This window comes from Bufo gargarizans, unplaced genomic scaffold (assembly GCF_014858855.1).
Source record: "Bufo gargarizans isolate SCDJY-AF-19 unplaced genomic scaffold, ASM1485885v1 original_scaffold_2029_pilon, whole genome shotgun sequence".
Classification (NCBI taxonomy): domain Eukaryota; kingdom Metazoa; phylum Chordata; class Amphibia; order Anura; family Bufonidae; genus Bufo; species Bufo gargarizans.
Window position 1 is genome coordinate 157,678 of NW_025334609.1, and position 18,554 is coordinate 176,231.

The window sequence follows — 18,554 nt, forward strand, 5'->3', positions numbered from 1 at the left end:
GGATTGGATTTCTTACAACTGTTGTGGCGATCCCATTAATTTCTATGGGATCACTACGAGTCAGCGATCCTGCATGACCAGCATCTCCCCTCGTCAGTCTATTAACCAACAGTCACAAGCTTTCTACCGTACACTGTGATCCATCTCGGTCCCGTTCTTCCTTATCGGGTGCTTTTTCGGTCTTGACATCCATGGTGGCCCGGGCGGAGGGCTGGTTGCAGCAGTCCGCCATCTCATCGATGGCCAATGATTGGTATTTTCCTGTATGAACTTGCCTGAGGGACTCCAGGGAGGTCAATGTATACAGTGATGGGGAGTACTAGAGCCCAATAATCTGACACCTCAGCCGCCTCCATGCTCCCAGCCATTACCACATTACGCACATAAGGGGGATAAAACCGAATTTATTTAATGCTAATAAACACAATTGGACAGGAGGCGCCTGCATGTCGGATTTCTAACTCTTATGATATCGATTCATAGAAGCCATTTGTTCAAGTGCAACCATTCCATCAGGAGTAAGAAATAGAAGGGGGTGGGGCAGTCATAAAAAAATTCATCATAAAACATAACAAAATAGTGTTGGATCCAGCCTCAGACACATTATATAATATGTATTCAAGTCGATTATGTTTCTTTACTATGACAGGTCACTTAGAACATGTTGCTGGCACAGCGGCGCACAGAGGATCTGCCTCGGGAGAACATCTTCGCCCCCGCCACATGAGGGCGCTGTTCCTGTGGTGCCGACCACCCCAGAGTCTGCCTGGGGATTTGCAGATGAGGAGGATATAAAAGGGGCTTGTGTTCTCCAGGGACAGAGTCTCAAGAATGTCTATTATATATAAAACCCAGCCCCCACCCCGTGCCAGCAAAGGTATAATAAGCTTCAGTACATAATAAGAAGGTACAGTATAAGAACACCCAGAAGCGAGTAAGTAGCTCAGTATATTAAAATCTCCATGTTTGACAAGCACAGACAGTAGTACATCGCACAGACGCTTCCACGCACACATCTGCAGCTGCTCCAAGTTTTACAATCAATGTATCAATTAAAAGAAAAATCTTTAAAAAATGTGCAAAACATTTACAGACTAAAAAATGCTGTACAGTAAGATATATTTATATAGATATATATATATATATACTATATATAGTGCCTGACGACCGGCGTACAATCACGTGTGGAACTGCTTCATAACGGAGGACAGGGATGGGCGGAGTAGGCGAGCGACCACGGGTTTATGGGGAAAGGTCATCTATTCTTATGTAGATAAAGCTTAGATGGGTGCTCCAGGATCTGGCCTCTTTTCACTTAGGGACGGGGTCGGGTGGGCTGCTGCAGCCTATGACTGGCCTCAGCAGTGATGCGCCCCCAAGAAGCATATTACTCATGTGACATGCTGCCTGGGAAAATGTTATCACTGAAGCCAGTCACTGGCTGCAGAGGCATGTGACCGCAACCGTATCCCAGCCAGAAGATTACAGAACAGAGCGGGCGAGTAGGATTCTTTCATCAGGTACCAGATGCTACCGAGTGGGGTGAAAAACCCTTTAAGCATGGTTTAATTAAAAGTTCAGCGGGTTCTAAAACATTTTGTGTGGTAATTCCTCATCAGTATCAAGACCTCTGCTTTCAGTCAGTGAATGAGAACTAGGACTTAAAAGGGGTTTGCAGACCTGCAAAACAGAAGCATAGTTAGCTGCTCCCCAGCCTTGCTCAGGTCCTCCACTGCAGTCAATCGCTGGCTGCAGCTGTGACCTGCCTTCCCCCACTGGCACAAGGGGAGGGGTTTAGAGGTCACCACTGCTGCATCAACGTGGATGTGGACAGCGGGGGGCCCCAGCGAGGCAGCCAAGGACAGAGAGTGAAGGAGCCAGGAAACAGCGATGTACCAGGCAAGTATGCTATCATTTTGCAGGTCTCACCATTAAGGGGACGAACCCCTTTAAAAAATCATCCTAACCCAATACCTCACACCTGAGGGTTTGTTCAAATTGTATCCAGTCTAAATAATCATCTGTGGGGTAACCAGCCTGGATGGCCGATACATTGTTGCAAATCATCAGGACAGGAGAGAGACCTGTGTGACAGATGTAGTTAGCGCACACAGGGGTGTCTAGGCTGCACACAACTGGAGCAAACCCTGAGCTGTGGAATTACTGGGAGAACTACACAAGTACCATATTTTCATTGTATTGTGGCATATGTAAGCCTAGTCCAGCTCAAAAGCAAGGCCATGCCATGTTCAGCAGCGCAGCGGGTCCCATCAGCACGCCATGTGCAGGCCTATGTTCTCGCCATGCGCCGTATTCTTCTCTATTAGCAATGGGTGCGTGAGCAGAAGACCAACTACTGTGATTTACGTTAATACATTGAAAAAGAAATTATTCTATTCATTGCCAGGAAGCAGAATACAACCAATGAGGTAATGAACCACAAAAAGGAAATGACACAGTTGTCAAACCTTTTCTACTATACAATGGTTTACAAAAGACCTGACAAGCCGCGTCATGACGTAACTTCAATCTGTCACAACATTGTCAGCACGAGCCACGGTCTGTGGCCAATGCCAGTGCTGGCTACGAAACTCTCCCTGGTCACCTGGAATATGGAGCAGGAAAAAATAAATATTTATCTAAAATTTACCATAATGCAGCGTGCTGACAAAGGAAAAAATGCAATTGACAAATATAGGAAGATGAGCCCAGGCTTGCAAGACGCCAATCACGTACTGCTTCATCTCCCCCAGCGGCTGCATCCACTCCTGCTCTGCATCTCCCCCTGCGGCTGCATCCACTCCTGCCTCTGCATCTCCCCCTGCGGCTGCATCCACTCCTGCCTCTGCATCTCCCCCTGCGGCTGCATCCACTCCTGCCTCTGCATCTCCCCCAGCGGCTGCATCCACTCCTGCCTCTGCATCTCCCCCAGCGGCTGCATCCACTCCTGCTCTGCATCTCCCCCTGCGGCTGCATCCACTCCTGCCTCTGCATCTCCCCCTGCGGCTGCATCCACTCCTGCCTCTGCATCTCCCCCAGCGGCTGCATCCACTCCTGCCTCTGCATCTTCCCCAGCGGCTGCATCCACTCCTGCCTCTGCATCTCCCCCTGCGGCTGCATCCACTCCTGCCTCTGCATCTCCTCCTGCGGCTGCATCCACTCCTGCCTCTGCATCTCCCCAGCGGCTGCATCCACTCCTGCCTCTGCATCTCCCCAGCGGCTGCATCCACTCCTGCCTCTGCATCTTCTCCAGCAGCTGCATCCACTCCTGCCTCTGCATCTTCCCCAGCGGCTGCATCCACTCCTGCCTCTGCATCTTCCCCAGCGGCTGCATCCACTCCTGCCTCTGCATCTTCCCCAGCGGCTGCATCCACTCCTGCCTCTGCATCTTCCCCAGCGGCTGCATCCACTCCTGCCTCTGCATCTTCCCCAGCGGCTGCATCCACTCCTGCCTCTGCATCTCCCCCTGCGGCTGCATCCACTCCTGCCTCTGCATCTCCCCAGCGGCTGCATCCACTCCTGCCTCTGCATCTTCCCCAGCAGCTGCATCCACTCCTGCCTCTGCATCTCCCCCAGAAGCTGCATCCACTCCTGCCTCTGCATCTTCCCCAGAAGCTGCATCCACTCCTGCCTCTGCATCTCCCCCTGCGGCTGCATCCACTCCTGCCTCTGCATCTCCCCAGCGGCTGCATCCACTCCTACCTCTGCATCTTCCCAAGCAGCTGCATCCACTCCTACCTCTGCATCTCCCCCTGCGGCTGCATCCACTCCTGCCTCTGCATCTCCCCAGCGGCTGCATCCACTCCTGCCTCTGCATCTCCCCCAGAAGCTGCATCCACTCCTGCCTCTGCATCTTCCCCAGAAGCTGCATCCACTCCTGCCTCTGCATCTTCCCCAACAGCTGCATCCACTCCTGCCTCTGCATCTCTCCCTGCAGCTGCATCCACTCCTACCTCTGCATCTCCCCCCGCGTGCTGCATCCACTCCTGCCTCTGCATCTCCCCCTGCAGCTGCATCCACTCCTACCTCTGCATCTCCCCCCGCGTGCTGCATCCACTCCTGCCTCTGCATCTCCCCCTGCAGCTGCATCCACTCCTGCCTCTGCATCTTCCTCAGCAGCTGCATCCACTTGTGCAGTCTAGGCTACAGACAACAGTTATGCTTTTACTAGTAACTCATTGGGCTTAGGTTTTGCAGTATTAAATGCACTTAATTATCTGTATCAGATTTACACATTCAGACGGGTTTAATGACCAACTCATAGATCCTTATAATACTGCAAGTTCAGGTCAGAAAATACACAGTCAGGACTAGAATACGGACTCTGGATGTATGACCCCAGCCTTAGCCTATTATAGCGTTCAGCACCCTCCAGCTGTTGTGAGAATACAACTCCTAACATGCTCCATGCACTTCTGTGGGACTTTCGATAACAGCCAAGCAAGTGTGCCTGCTGTGACTTGTAGTTTCACAACAGCTGCAATACTGGAAATTGCTGAACCCTGACCTATCACTTTCCACAGTAGGGTCTCGATATCTACATACTGCAAGTCAGTCTCCAGTCAGATGAACATGCGTCTGGCTCCATATTCTTGCGCCAAAGAGCAAAGGAGAAAGTCGATTACACCAGAGCAGAAGCTCATTCAGAATCATAAGGCATTTTAATAGTCTGGTGAGAAGTGGGTCCTTAAAACATGAAGGGGTTGGGTAAATGTATGATCACTTGGGGCCCAAACGCTAGGACCACGAGTCCTCTGTGTGACTGGAGCACATAAATGAGCGCCACTCCATACAGTGTGTATGGGACTGCTGACTACAGCGTCTGCCATCTCGGTCAGTCCCACAGAAGCAACTGGAGCGGTGGTTTCAAGTGTGTACATGTTCCATTTACAAAATGGACTCGGGCCCCAGTCTTGTGGTCACAGCAGTTGGACCCCAGCAATCACACATTTATCACCCATCCTGTAGATAAGATGTCTGCACTTCGCCTGAGCAGCAGGTTCATTTATTGAGCTATGTAACCTGTTCCCCCGTTTTAGGTACTGCCCGCCACTGCTGGCTGATATTGGTCAGGCACTGACGGTGTGGACTGGTGGATGTTTGGGGCACCGAACATAGATCATGACAGAGGAAATATCAGATATTAACCTGGGTGATCCCGAACCTGCCAGACCTGAACACCAACTGAGCAGCAATAACCCTGATGAACCCTCCCTATAACCCACTGAACGGCCCAAATGGCTTAATTGTATGCCCCTGCCCTCCATGGAGGACCCAGCAATTCGGCAGAGCCAAGGCAGACCACATGACACCCTCCTCACTGGAGTCCGAGAGGTGGGATTTACTGGCTATGGCCTTTGTATCACCAAATAAAATGGTGCATTGAGTCGGTGCGATTCCCCTCCTCAGTACAGCATTCCTATGGAGCCTGGGACCAGCTCACCCAGCGGCAGTAGCAGAGTTGTTACTTGAGGGTCTGGTGGGATCTGATAAGATATGGCTGCCGGCAGTTCCTGTAATGTCTAATGAGGGGGTTAAGGTTTTACATGAGACCTGAACCACACAAAAGGGAGTAAATAATTCTGTTACATACATGACACATCTTTGGCATTTAAGGAGTAAAAAATAAAATAAAAAATAAAGTACCGTAAATAGCAAAACCCAAGAGTTTGGTCCGGCCTGCGCCGTATACCATCACTCTACCCCGAGTCTATGGACGCCGCACTTTAACATAAATATGGAAAGTCCTCCGATTTAATGAAAAGCTTTGCATATTTCTAATATAAATCAATTTTTTTAAGATCTCTGCTTGCTGTGAGTAAATAGGAACATTCTTGTTCACATCCAGCCACTACAAACCGAATACCTTCTCACAGCTGATGATTTGCTACAATTGTATCCAATCTCTCTATATCCTGCTGCAATGTATCAGGGCTGGGACCCGGGCTGTGCCATAAAGCATGGTCTCGGGGCAGTCCCATAAAACATGGTCATGTTGAGATCCCCGAAAAGGCTGGTAATAACTGTGATAAAATCAACTGCAGAGATTCTGGCATAAAATACCCCTTTTCACCAATTTTTGCCACCATGTGTCCCCTAGGATGCTGCTGGTAATCTGTGTTGCTGGGAACGGCCTGTGGGCAGAATCAGTCTCCTTCCTCCTCTGGCAGCTGACAAAATAGTCCTTTCCTACTTCCCCCTGGAGAACGGGTCTTCTCAGCTATACTGCCATGTACTGCAGAGGCTGGCCTGCAGTGAACAGCTCTGGAGGTGGACGTATACACTGCTATATACTGTGACAGCAAGGGGCACTATACAAGTACATGCAAAACAGAAGGCGCCATACTATGCAAGTATTTGAATACCAAGGGGCACCATACTATGCAAGTATATGAACACCAGGGGGCACCATACTATGCAAGTATATGAACAGCAGGAGGCAACGAACTACACAAAAAAACACGTTATAATCCGTATTCTAGCACTGTTCCTAAATAGAAGCCCTCTATGCATGTGGATATCTACAACAGCTAATCTGGCAGGGGGAGGGGCCAAGGAGCAGATTCAGCCAATAATGAGACAGTGGGTGTGTCTCCGACTACCTCACCCCACTGTTAGGCACTGTAGCTAAGCTGTAGTCACAGATCACAGCTCTGCCCTAATGGAGCAGAGTTAAAAATTACAAATTATTTCTGAGCTCCTGCCTGGAGGGCGACTTTAAACAAGAATGTTCCATTCCCTGACAGCAAACACAGACTTTGAAAACGGTGAGGAACTGAAACATTAGAGAAATGCAAAACTTTTCATTATACAATGATTAAGCTTTATGTACATAAAACCCCTTTAACTTAGAAAGAACTGACCCCCCCCCCCCCCCCCCCAAGGAATACACTGCAATACTCAAGCATTCAGATTAGATACAATCCAAGAACTACAGGAATGTACAGACATGAATATACATTTGGCACTTTCTGCGTACAGCCATAGAGAATCTCATCTGCGTACCTCTGGACACACACATAACCTATATACATACATACATGTTTACACGAGTGCACATAAAAACCACATACATGACATTGATACAAAACACAATCACACGGACACAAGTTAAAAGGCACTGTTAATAACTGCTCAAGACCAAGAGGGTCAGGAATGGCTTTTGAGACAAGCCCCCAGCCTACACGTTGATGCGGCAGCATTTTGACCGGCGGCTCGCTACAGGAAGGGGCTGCACTAATTGGCGGTAACGAGACCCGCAGCTGACACCATCATGCTGCTGGACTGTTTGGAGCTAATGTGCCAGCAACACGATCAACGGAATTTCTAAGGGGCAATAACAATTTTTGGGGACACTAGTGCCCCTCGCTGTATGAATTGCAGTTATAGGGCAACAGAATAAATGGTTAACAGGAAGGAAAACGCAGTCCGGGCTCCACGATTATGGCTTCTAAAAGTACCAAAACCTGCAAATACTGCAACGAGAGACAAACTGGCAAAGACACTATAACAGTACTGCTTAAATGGGGGCCCTGGTTCTCTAAAGAGGATGGGGCCCCTCTCTATAGGACAGGCGTAAGAGCTGCTGCAAAAAGCAGGACGGCGCCGTGCAGTACTTAAAGGGGTATTACCATCATTACTAGGGGATGCCACTTCACAAACAGTGAGAACCCCACAATCCTGAGAATGAAGGGGACAGCAGTGCTGACTTAGTGCCGTCACCCCCTTATTCTTCTATCCTGCAGGGCAAAGTCCTGGATGGCCACTGCCGTACAGCCTTATGCACACAAACTTGTATCTCCGTTCAAAGACAGAACATGTCCTGTAATTGTCCGCATAACGGACAAGGACAATAGTACTGTTCTATTAGGGGCCAGATGTTCCGTTCCGCAAAAAACGGAATGCACACGGATGTCATGCGGACCACAAAACACCGAAAAAGTCATACGGTCATGTGCAATAGGCCTCATTCAAATGAGCAGGGCCAGCTGCAGTCCCCTGTAGGTGAGCGGGAGCACTATTTCAGTACTGCAGCTCCTTCTTTCACAAAATCAATGGGGCCCCAGAGTTTAGACCTCTAGTGATCATAAGGGGATAGCACAGCCTAGTCATCACCTTAGAAGATGAGAATAAAAAGGACACATTTTCTGTGCATTTTGGCAGAAAAATGCAGTCAAAATTACTGCCTCACAACTAAGAACCCACTTGATAAACGCACTTGCATTATTCACACTTTTACAGATCACTAATTAGGGTACAAATTATTATTATTTTTTTTAAATCAAAAAGTGGAATTGCCCTAATGTGTAGCCGCTAAGGCCGTCCACCTGCCTGAGAAATATACTAAACCCTGTACCACAGAGGTGAAAATAAAACGGCGCGCACACAGACCAGTCAAATCTTCCTGATGACCTTGGAGACGTCTGGAATTGATGCGCAGCGCTTCGGGGTTGCTCAAAAGCACAAAGATAAAAACAAAGGACAAAACATGTAAAAACAAAAGACAGTAGGCAGCCATGATGGCGTCCTCCCTTGTGGAACAGAGGATGAACGCACAATCCCGCTAATTTAACATCAGTTATTCAAGTTTCATTCAGACGTGTACCCATTGACCCCCAGATCTCAAGAAAGCAGCTTCAACCAAACCCATGTGTAAATCTAGTAGCGAACTTTTGGTGATAGTCTGCGTAATCAATCTGCCTCATCTTCCCTTTGTGTTCTGTGAGGAAAGCATAGGGACCACAAATAGGACTGAAATCAATGGGCAAAAAGGAAGGTCAATGCCTCTAGCTCAAGGGAAACCATCAGCAAGAATCTGTAAAAGGCCCCAATTACACTAACCTGGTGGGTGCATTCCACTTATAAGGACTCGTGCACACATACTTTTTGCAAATTTTTAAAAGGGATGTTCCTGCACTTCTATTGAGGACTTATTCCTAGAATAGGTCATCAATTTCTGATCAGTGGGGCCCGACTCCCAGCACGCTCACGCATCAGCTGTCTGAAGAGGTCACGGCGCTCCTGCGAGTGCTGCAGCCTCTTCCTAGGCCAGTCACGTCACGTTCAACGGTCACATGGCCAAGGCGCAGCTCAGTCCAATTCAAGTGACTGGGCCCGAGCTGCAATTCCAAGCACGGCCACTACCACCATGGATGGTGCTGTGCTTGGTAAGCTGTAAGGAGGCGGTGGTGCTCCTGTGAGAGCCGATTTGATACCGATTGTCGATTCTGAGGATCCGTAATCAATATCAAATTCCTGGAAAACCCCTTTAAGCAAGTGTTTGGTATAAAATATATACAAGATTCCCCCCCCCCCCCCCCCCTGCCAGTCAGGGACCAGGACAAATCATGTGACATGACCATATACTTCTCACTATTTAGCAACCACAGGTTCAATGTTAGGAGGGGCTGACTACATGTTGGCAACCTACAGGGGCCCTTTCCTGCTGATGGGCTCCCTTATGCACATGACGTAAACCGATCAGACCGACAGTGAGAACCGAAAACATCAAACACTTAAATAATGAAAAGCAGCTGTGATCCCCAGCAGTGCCACCCCCCGGGCACATTGTAAAGCTGCCACATGCCAGATGGCTCACGTCCTTCACAAACATTTTCCTCCTCTTTTGTACCAGAAGGTTCCCGTCTCTACCTGACTGGGAAGGAAAATCTTCTAAAGTGCTTAGACCGAGTAACGTCGCTGTACCTTGTGGGAAAAAAAAAAAACAAGAGTTTTGAGCCACAACCGTCACTAGACCATAGACCTCCAGGCCGGAGGAATCAATCATCAAGAGGAATGGGACAATCTCTCTTGTCGTTAGTCGGCTTGTAAAAGTGCCATCAGCTTTGGAAGGAAGGAACGGAGCAAAGAGGAAGAGCTGAACGGAGGTGGGAAGTCACTAGTGACACTGGGCAAACGTGTGCCTAAGGAGTTCTTCAGCCGACGGCCTCAGTTTAGCTTCTACAAAAATCCTTTTCAGGAAGTCCCGTGTGTGGTCTGATACATTTGCTGGCAACTGTGGGTTGGTGGGTTGGGTGGCGATTTTAAAAATGGCGGCCATGGCCTCAAACTCAGCCCATGGGGGTTTCTCAGTTAGCATTTCCACAACCGTACATCCAACGCTCCTGAGAAAGATAATAAAATTACAAACTCAAGGAATTATGGGATTGCAACATAGTATACAGAGCTGCATTCTCAATTCCCTGCAAGTTCAGTGTCTGCAAAGAGATGCCCACCTATCCACAGCACTGTGAATGGCCGACCCCCTAGCCCTGTGGAGAGACGAGCAGGACCACCCCGATAAAACTATAACAAACTTTATCTAGAACAGTGAGTGCAGCTCTGGAGTATATATAATACAGGATCAGTACAGGATAAGTAATGTATGTACACAGTGACTGCACCAGCAGAATAGTGAGTGCAGCTCTGGAGTATAATACAGGATGTAACTCAGGATCAGTACAGGATAAGTAATGTAATGTATGTACACAGTGACTGCACCAGCAGAATAATGAGTGCAGCTCTGGAGTATAATACAGGATGTTACTCAGTATCAGTAATTTCATTTATTCACTTTTATGTACCTACAGAATAAAACACATACTTTGTCTCACAATTAGTTGACCTCAGACTCGGAAATGTCCATTTCTCACTCACCAGATATCTGCTTTTCTTCCATAACCTTCCCCACTGATAACCTCTGGGCTCATCCAGTACGGCGTGCCGGTGACAGACTTCATTCCAGTACCAGAGAGGCAGATGGTCTGGAGGCGTTTGCTGGCTCCAAAGTCTCCCAGTTTGACGTTGCCTGAAGAATCTCTCAGAATATTAGCTCCTAAGGGGTAAAACATAAACCCATGTTATAATAGGAGCTCCTTAATACCCATCACAAACAAAAAAAAACTAAATGCCACATAATATAATACAAAGTCACTGCCCCTGAGCAGGTGTACAACTAAATGACCCATCAACTCAGAACCCACCTTTAATATCTCTATGTACAATCATGTTACTGTGCAAATAATAGACGCCCTCCAGGATCTGGCGGGTGTATTTCCGTGTCACAAACTCTGTAAGTGCTCCGTACGCCTTAAGTTGGTCCTTTATTGATCCCTATGGACAAGAAAGTAGGTTAGGTTTTCTGAGCTTCAGTCTCCCAGTGGCAGTAGGTGCCTAGAATACACTGGCACTTACCCCTGGCATGTACTCCATGAATATAGAGAGCGTCTTCTCCTGGGAATCTTTCAAGCAGCCATAATACTGAACGATGCGCTCGTGAAGTAAGTTTTTCAGCAACTGAATTTCACACTCCAGAGCATTCACTTCCTGGAAGATGCACACAAGTAAATTATTATGGGTTTGACTGAATCATCCTCTTTGTACTTTAAAGTGTAAATCCACCGGAGGTCCTTTCAGAAGATGCCATTCTAAAAAGGATGGAGCAGTTTGTAATGGTTGTGTGGAAGATTTACTGGTTACCTTACTGGTCTCCGGACTGTCTGGATCAAACTGGACTTGCTTCACAGCCAGTTCTCTCCCAGTGTCGGCATCGTAGCACAGGTACACCCTGCCGAAGGCCCCCTGCCCTAACAGTTTCCCAAGTCTCCAGTTTGATGGGGCACGTGGTGCTGAAAAGAAACATGGTATTTAAGGCCCAAGTCTGTTTTTTTTTTTTCTTGTTACCTTACAAAGGGCAAATTGTGAGCATCCAGCAGTTACTACAACTACAACTTCTAGGAATTGTAACTTCTTGATGCTGGATAGCCACAGGTTCCAGTCTGCACAGTGTAATACTTACATCGACTGGGGGGACTTATATCCATCACCGTCAGAGTGGGGTTGTCTATGTCGCTCCCTCTTCTCCGCAACCGGTTGTCGTCGTACTCTGGGGTGAAAACGCTGCTGCCACTGCTGGTGCTTAGGGAGTGATCAGTGGGGCTGAAGCTGACTGGAGAGCGGAAGCTGTTCCCCTGGGTTCTTCTGGCTCTTGGAAATGTTTTTCGGCCTGAAAATAAGCCATTTTACAGCCAGTTAAGTGACGCTCAACCACAAAATGCAGCACTGAGGATTTCTAGTGACAGACAGCTCCAGCAGTTCGAGTGCTGTTTAATGGATCCCCATTCAGCAGGAATTCCGTGAATGAGTTGAAAGGCATTTTTCAACCCCAAAGTACATTTTTATTATGCCCTGGAACAGGGTCTACATAAAATAAATACGACACTCACCTGGTCCCTAAAGCCATTCACTGGCTTCACCGTTGATGTCTACCCAAGCAACTCATGACCCAGCAGCCATGGGTTGCTTAGGGACAAGTCTCCACTGAATCTCGGCAGCAGTGCACGAGATCCCATCTGGAAGCAGGGGACCGTACCCCTGGAATGGAGCAGGCGAGTGTATTTCTGCCCCTGCATTAACAACACTCCAGGGCATAGTGAAAGTTGGCTTTGGGGACACAAAACCCTTTTAAAGAGTAGATAATGCATTTCCTCTCACCATCGCTGTAATCTTGATGAAGGTATGAGATGTGGTATCTCCGTGGGTACGTGCCACCCTTTCCAAATTTCTCAAACACTGGAATGTCGTATTCTAAAATAACAGAGTAGAAGATAATTCCGAAAAGTAGAACATTGGCTGCAGTGGTTTTACAAGGAGAACAGATTAAATGTAAATGTAAAGTTATGGACCACAGGAAAATAAAATACAGATCATGACACAATGAGATTAACGACTATTAAATACTACTAGAAACCTCAAGCTCTTCTTTTTCTGTATTTCTATAGTGAATTCTGCTGCTTTCTTATCAGCAAATCATTAACCTGACCTTCTGTTTACGATCATCAACTATTTCGGTCATTCAGTGCAAAGTGCCGCTTATCTAAGGAGCAGAGGTAACAGGAGGGAGCCTCACCTGAAAACTCCTGGTAGTTATCAGGGTAGCTCTGAGCTCTTGGCATTCTCGACTTGTGATAACTTTCCCTAAAGAAGAGAAGATCAACACAATTCAGCGTCATCCAGAAACAGGGAGTGACAAAAGGCATCTCCGGTCATAGCGAGTCTGCAGGTTTTCCACGTGGATCCGCATCATATGACAGCAAAGAAAAATCTGTGCCTCATGGGGACTGCAGATCTGAAAATCCTGAGAATGCATTACAAGTTGTGGATTTCTAGGTGCATTTATGTCATGTGTTGCAAAAAATGAAATCCACAGTAAATCAGAATTTTTCTGAAAATCTGGACAAAAAATGCATTGTTTGAACATAGTCCTATATTGTATGCGACTTACCCATCTAAAGGGCTATCAAGAGATGGGCAGCTGCCAGAGCCAGAGTTTTCAGGACTGCTGAGAGACAGAGGGTCCAGCATCTACATTGCAGAAATAAACACAAAAGGAGAATTAGCAGAAATTCCTCTCAAGCCGCAGATTAGATTTACACACGTTGCAGAAATTTGTGACAGTAAATGAGTTCCATTCGTCTGAATGGATCTTTCTGCAGCAAGTGCATGGATTTCTGCCAGCTCGATTCAGATGAAATTCTGCAACAAATCTACACTGAGCAAAAATATAAAAATGCAACACTTTCGGTTTTGCTCCCATTTTGGTTGAGCTGAACTCAAAGATCGGAAACATTTTCTACATACACAAAAGACCCATTACTCAAATATTGTTCACAAATCTGTGTTAGTGAGCACTTCTCCTTTGCCGGGATAATCCATCCCACTTCCCAGGTGTGACATATCAAGGTGCCGATTAGACAGCATGAATATTGCACAGGTGTGCCTTAGACTGCCCACAATAAAAGGCCAATCTGAAATGTGCAGTTTGATCACACAGCACAATGCCACAGAAGTCGCAACGTTTGAGGGAGCGTGCAATTGGCATATATTATATTTTGGTTCAGTGTACATTGCGAGAATAAACCCTTCATCCTGTGCTTTCCAAACATAGCCTCTGGTTGGAGTCCTTACAAGCTATAGACATCTTTGCTTTCGCTTCCTTAATACAAAATTAAGCAGCTTTCTAAATAGTTTTCATTAAATATTTTCTATCACTTTGCTTCTGCAGAGTGTGTGCAAGTCATTCACCTAGCTGCTTGTGCTTCAGAAACTGAAATCCATCAGAGTTCTGTTCCTCTCAGTGTTAGAGATAGCAGCAAGGAGGGGGAGTAGGTTATACATTCAGAGAGTGGAAGGGATCCAATGAGGGTAGATCACAGACAGCATTCTGGAGCCAGCATTACTTGGAGAGACACAGATCTATCATGTACTACTAGGGGGACATGTCAAGTATGAGCTAGCAGCGGGTTGCAAACAACATTGGGGGGTCTGAACATGATTGAAGGAAGGAAGGAAGGAATTATGGTTACAGCCTGAAACTTATTGGTTACCTTGAATTAAAGAAAACTGCAGTTACGTACATAATCATTTTTTCCACGTAAAAGGTGTCCATAGCCTTTATATTGGCTAAATGAAAAAGGCACAATGCACATAGCCTGGATTACATGATGGCCATGCGGCTAGGGACCTAAGTGCACTGCTGTACAGACTGTCAGGAGCCACTGTACAGAGATATTCCTTGCACCTACATACGTAGTCCAATGGAACACATTTCATTTTTTCCCTGTCTGGAAGTCCAGTAGAAATTGGGTTTTGAATGGTGTACCTGGTCCATGCTCTCTGGAATGAACTCCCCTTCGCTGTTAATGCTTGTGAAGGATCCATTTCGAACCCCTTGGTGCAGCTCATCCGGAATGTAACCTGGAGGTGGAGAACTCCTATCCCTGGTGTGATTTCCTAGGAAGCAATAATGATAACAGTAAGAATCCGCGTCTGTCTGGACAAGCGGCACCATTAGCCCCCTTCTCTACCTACCAATAATAGGCATCCTGTCCTTCGTCTCAGTCCCTCCAAACACAGTGTTATCCAGATCTTCTAGGGAAGGCATGTGCTCCATATCACATAGGCGGGTGGCCTAAAAAGGTCAAGAAGACAAAAATAAGCTCTTAATACCCAGAATCTGATTCTCTTCCAAAAATGGCTGAAGCATGGTTGTAATACAGTGAAACCTCTTCTAGAAGAGGACGAGTAGACAACGTTCGAGGAGAATGCATAGCCAATTCTTATTATGGAGTATATATACATCCGTGCAGCCTCTCACCTGGCTGTGAACATGGAGGACCAGCAGGATCTTCAGGCTCTTCATGTGAGAGCTCCTGTCCAGCAGCTCCACCGCCTTGTCCAGATCATCCTGGGTTTTCAATGGGATCACCAGCTAGAGAGAAGGGGGACAACACCTGGTCAGACCGGCCGAGGACTCGTCTGCATAATTTTTTTCCCCTCAGTCCCCATAGGAGTTTTTTTTGTATTACAGCTTCACAACAAGAAATATACAGACCGATGGGCTGTTTATCCAAAGGTACGGCCTTCGCTCACGTCACTGAGATTCCCTGTGACGCACCTTCAGTCTTTCCTTTTAAATGCCACAATCCGCATTGATAACGGTATTCCTCATTCACGTGTCAGTGTTCCATGTACGTGCTCTCCAAGGACAGCACACGTGCCCATTCGTTTTAACGCGTGTATTCACGGTTCGTGGTTTTAGCACTGATGCATGCTCTATTTTGTCCGTTTTCACCGATCCATCACGCCCATTATAGCCTACGGGTCTGTGAAAACTATGGATGCAATACAGATGCCATCCATGTTTCACGGATCATTAAAAAGAGATGCTTTGAAAATTATTTTTCAGCTGTACAGTGTCCATGAAGCACGGATGACAAACGGACAGGAAAAAAAAAAAAACTGGACACATGGACCACAAATGGATCCTTCGCAGGCATCACTGACCACCTTTTCACAGATTCCAGCATGGACACGGACATGTGAATGAGGCTTTGTCAGTGGATATCAGAGATGCCTCCGGTCTCCAGCACTAGGGCTGCAGACATTTCCCTGCTCCCAATTAAACAGGCACACGTGCTATCCAGTGCAATAAACAAGACGAGTATGCTCCTCAGAACTGCTCAGGATGAGCACTTAACTGGTTAATTAGGTTTCATGGCCACAAACAGATCAGCTTTGAAAGAAACCAATATCCAGAAAATGACTACAGACCGGTGCCCACTGAGAAGTCTGTGCATGGAAACAAGCAGAGGGGAAACGTTTACCAAGTAGCCGCCTTATAACTTTGCCGTCCGGGGTCTGGACAGTTGCCCGCGTCTTTGTGCCCCCTTTTTTCTGTCAGACGCCGGATCTTACAGACACTGACTGGCTGCACGGCCTCACACTTCACACCTCAGATGCACCAAACGTATCACAGTGGCTCCGGCTATTGGTTGGCTGATTTTGCACCAAGATTTTGGCACAGGTTGTCGAATGGAGCAAAATCCTGAGCCAGAATTCTGCAGCATTAAGCTTTGCAAATTCCCCCGCCCTCCCAAAAAAAAAGAATTTGAATGCCTAATTCATATGAATGGGTGGGCTGCATTTCTCTGCATGGCGGCATGGGCGGAGGGGGGGGGGGGGGCACAATGTAGGGAAGGACTGAAGGGGCCACAGCACTGAACTAGCACTACACCCCCCTTTATTCTTAGGATGAATGGGTCGGTCCCCACTGATTATTAAGTGATGGTCCTAGCAATATGCCCTCACCCTGTAACATAAAGCAATACATTGCAGCCATGAATAGGCCATGTGAGATTAGGATGTTATGAGCCATTGAATGCAAACAAGTATGTTTCTCCTCACAGACAGCAAGCAGAGATAGTGTAAACTGTGAGGAATTGAAACAATTATTGGAATTGGCATTAGGAGCTGCCAGGCCGTGACAGTGCCGACCACTGAGGATCAGACTGGGACCGGGACCTGTAATGACTCCTTTTCTTGCTTTCCTTACCTCATTATTGCTGTAGTGGAGATCCATGCACTGCCCGAAGGCGACCTTAGCTTTAGCGAACAAGTCTTCCAACAAGACCGGCCGGGGGAACTGAAGGATCCTGGAAACAGGAGATTATTGCATTAGCCTCGTCTCTGCTTTCACATGTATTTAAGTTCTTGCAGGTCAGAGAAGAAAACACATTTATAAAGTCCCAGAATGAGTCACGAAGCAGCAGCTAAAAACAGCAGAAAGGGAGCAGAACGGCATCCGGAAAATAGACAAGTGTGTGCGTTTTGCTTCCAAAGTGTGTGCGTTTTGCCGAGGATAGCAATATAAATTGGATGTCAAGGCTGCAGCCCGGTGGTGCTAATTCAAACATAAGGTAAATGTTTCCTATATTCTAACAGCATTTCTGCCAGTTAAATTATCATAGATTGTAAGCTCTTGCAAGTAGGACCCTCATTCCTCTTGTTTGAATTGTTGACCCGTTTGCTGCTATGTTATTTATGACTCTGCTTGTACTTGAATCCCCTGATTATAAAGAGCTGCCGAATATGTTGGCGCTATAGAAATAAAGATTATTAATATTAGGTTAGATCATGGGTGCACAACCTGCGGCCCCCGGAGCCAAGGCTTGCAGCCCCCGTCCTCCTTGTGATCAGCTGTGTTTCTGCCCGCAGCACCGCATGATGGAGCATTACAGCTCCTGCTCCCGCACTGTAGCAGGACGGGTCCCCGGCTGTCAGTGACAGCGGGGGAGCAGAGAAGGCAGAAGCAGTGCATCAGTGCTGTGAGCTCTCTGCAGGGTGGACCTGGCTTGGGGGCAGAGGAGTGCACAGCTGCAGGGTCAGGAGACCCTGCTCAGCCCCCACAGCAGGCTGATTTGGATGAACCAGTTACAGTGGAAATAGTACCAACCATAAAAAAAAAATTAATGTCTGTGTCCCCCAAAGGTCTTTCAGTGACCTCTTGGGGACAAATTATATGGAAAAAATATAACCAACCCACACAAAAAAAAAAAAAAAAAAAAAAAAAAAAAAAAAAGACTGTTTACAGTCTCCTAACAGTCTTTTCATGATCCTTTGGGGGGACATTATGTGGCAAAAATATATAATAAAAAAAACTGAAAAATAAAATATAAATAAATGAAAAAAAAAAAAAAAAAAACGTGCAAAATAGTAGAGTGTTCATTGTCCCCAATGGTCTCTTTATGACCTCTTGGGGGATATTTGTAGCAGAAATATATTAAAAATTAAGTAAAGGATAGACACCAAATAGGGAACCAATTATGATAATTTATTTTGGTGTCAGTTTGCATATTTAAAGAATAAAAGGAGCTATATTTGAAAAAAATAAATAAAAATACTTTAAAAGTATTTTACAGTTTCTCCCAAATAAAACTAGAATATAAATTATAAGGCCCTATGTGTCAAGTGAAAAATTGTTGCAAAAATAATTTTGGCAGTCCCAACACAAGTTACAACCGTTCGGTCCACCAGGTGCGGTAAACCACAAAAAAAAAAAAAAAGTGTCTTATTAAAAAAAATTATTAAATGGTTATTAAAAAGTGTTACTAATAAGCGCTTTCCCCACTAGTAAAGGAAAATGCTTACGGGTTATTACATGGTGCCTGTAAGTGGCGGCAGGAGGTGGTAATAACCAGGGAGCGCCATCCTCTGCA

General features: G+C 46.6%; 2 protein-coding genes across 4 annotated transcripts in view; both read right to left on the reverse strand.

Annotated features, from left to right (window-relative positions):
- Positions 1-384: 384 nt before the first annotated feature.
- LOC122923876 lies at positions 385-3,943 on the reverse strand. Of its 3 annotated transcripts, none has more exons than XM_044274725.1 (2): positions 3,023-3,943; positions 385-2,771 (listed from the first exon to the last, which is right to left on the reverse strand). In XM_044274725.1, exons 1-2 carry the CDS (start codon positions 3,941-3,943, stop codon positions 2,640-2,642), a joined length of 1,053 nt encoding a protein of 350 aa, XP_044130660.1. In that variant the 3' UTR covers positions 385-2,639. The 3 variants fall into 3 exon arrangements, with proteins under 3 accessions (XP_044130660.1, XP_044130659.1, XP_044130658.1); XM_044274724.1 differs by having other exon boundaries at positions 2,844-3,943; XM_044274723.1 differs by having other exon boundaries at positions 2,808-3,943.
- Positions 385-18,554, reverse strand: part of MAP3K2 (mitogen-activated protein kinase kinase kinase 2) — a 33,619-nt gene continuing 15,449 nt past the window's right edge. The window contains exons 5-17 of the mRNA XM_044274722.1: positions 16,892-16,991; positions 15,155-15,268; positions 14,869-14,968; positions 14,660-14,790; positions 13,283-13,362; positions 12,908-12,975; positions 12,493-12,585; positions 11,798-12,004; positions 11,479-11,627; positions 11,194-11,325; positions 10,983-11,112; positions 10,657-10,834; positions 385-10,124 (exon numbers count right to left, since the gene is read on the reverse strand). Of these exons, the coding sequence (XP_044130657.1) occupies positions 9,899-10,124; positions 10,657-10,834; positions 10,983-11,112; positions 11,194-11,325; positions 11,479-11,627; positions 11,798-12,004; positions 12,493-12,585; positions 12,908-12,975; positions 13,283-13,362; positions 14,660-14,790; positions 14,869-14,968; positions 15,155-15,268; positions 16,892-16,991 (1,708 nt within the window). The 3' untranslated portion in view covers positions 385-9,898. The remainder of the gene's footprint in view (positions 10,125-10,656; positions 10,835-10,982; positions 11,113-11,193; positions 11,326-11,478; positions 11,628-11,797; positions 12,005-12,492; positions 12,586-12,907; positions 12,976-13,282; positions 13,363-14,659; positions 14,791-14,868; positions 14,969-15,154; positions 15,269-16,891; positions 16,992-18,554) is intronic.

What these genes read in the sequence shown, in the direction of transcription:
- LOC122923876 (XM_044274723.1), bottom strand. Translation starts at nt 3,943, where the DNA reads ATGCAGCTGCAGGGAGAGATGCAGAGGCAGGAGTGGATGCAGCTGTTG. An exon ending in CCGCAGGGGGAGATGCAGAG is followed by an intron (nt 2,772 to 2,807) that starts GCAGGAGTGGAT and finishes GGAGATGCAGAG; the next exon opens with CAGGAGTGGATGCAGCCGCT.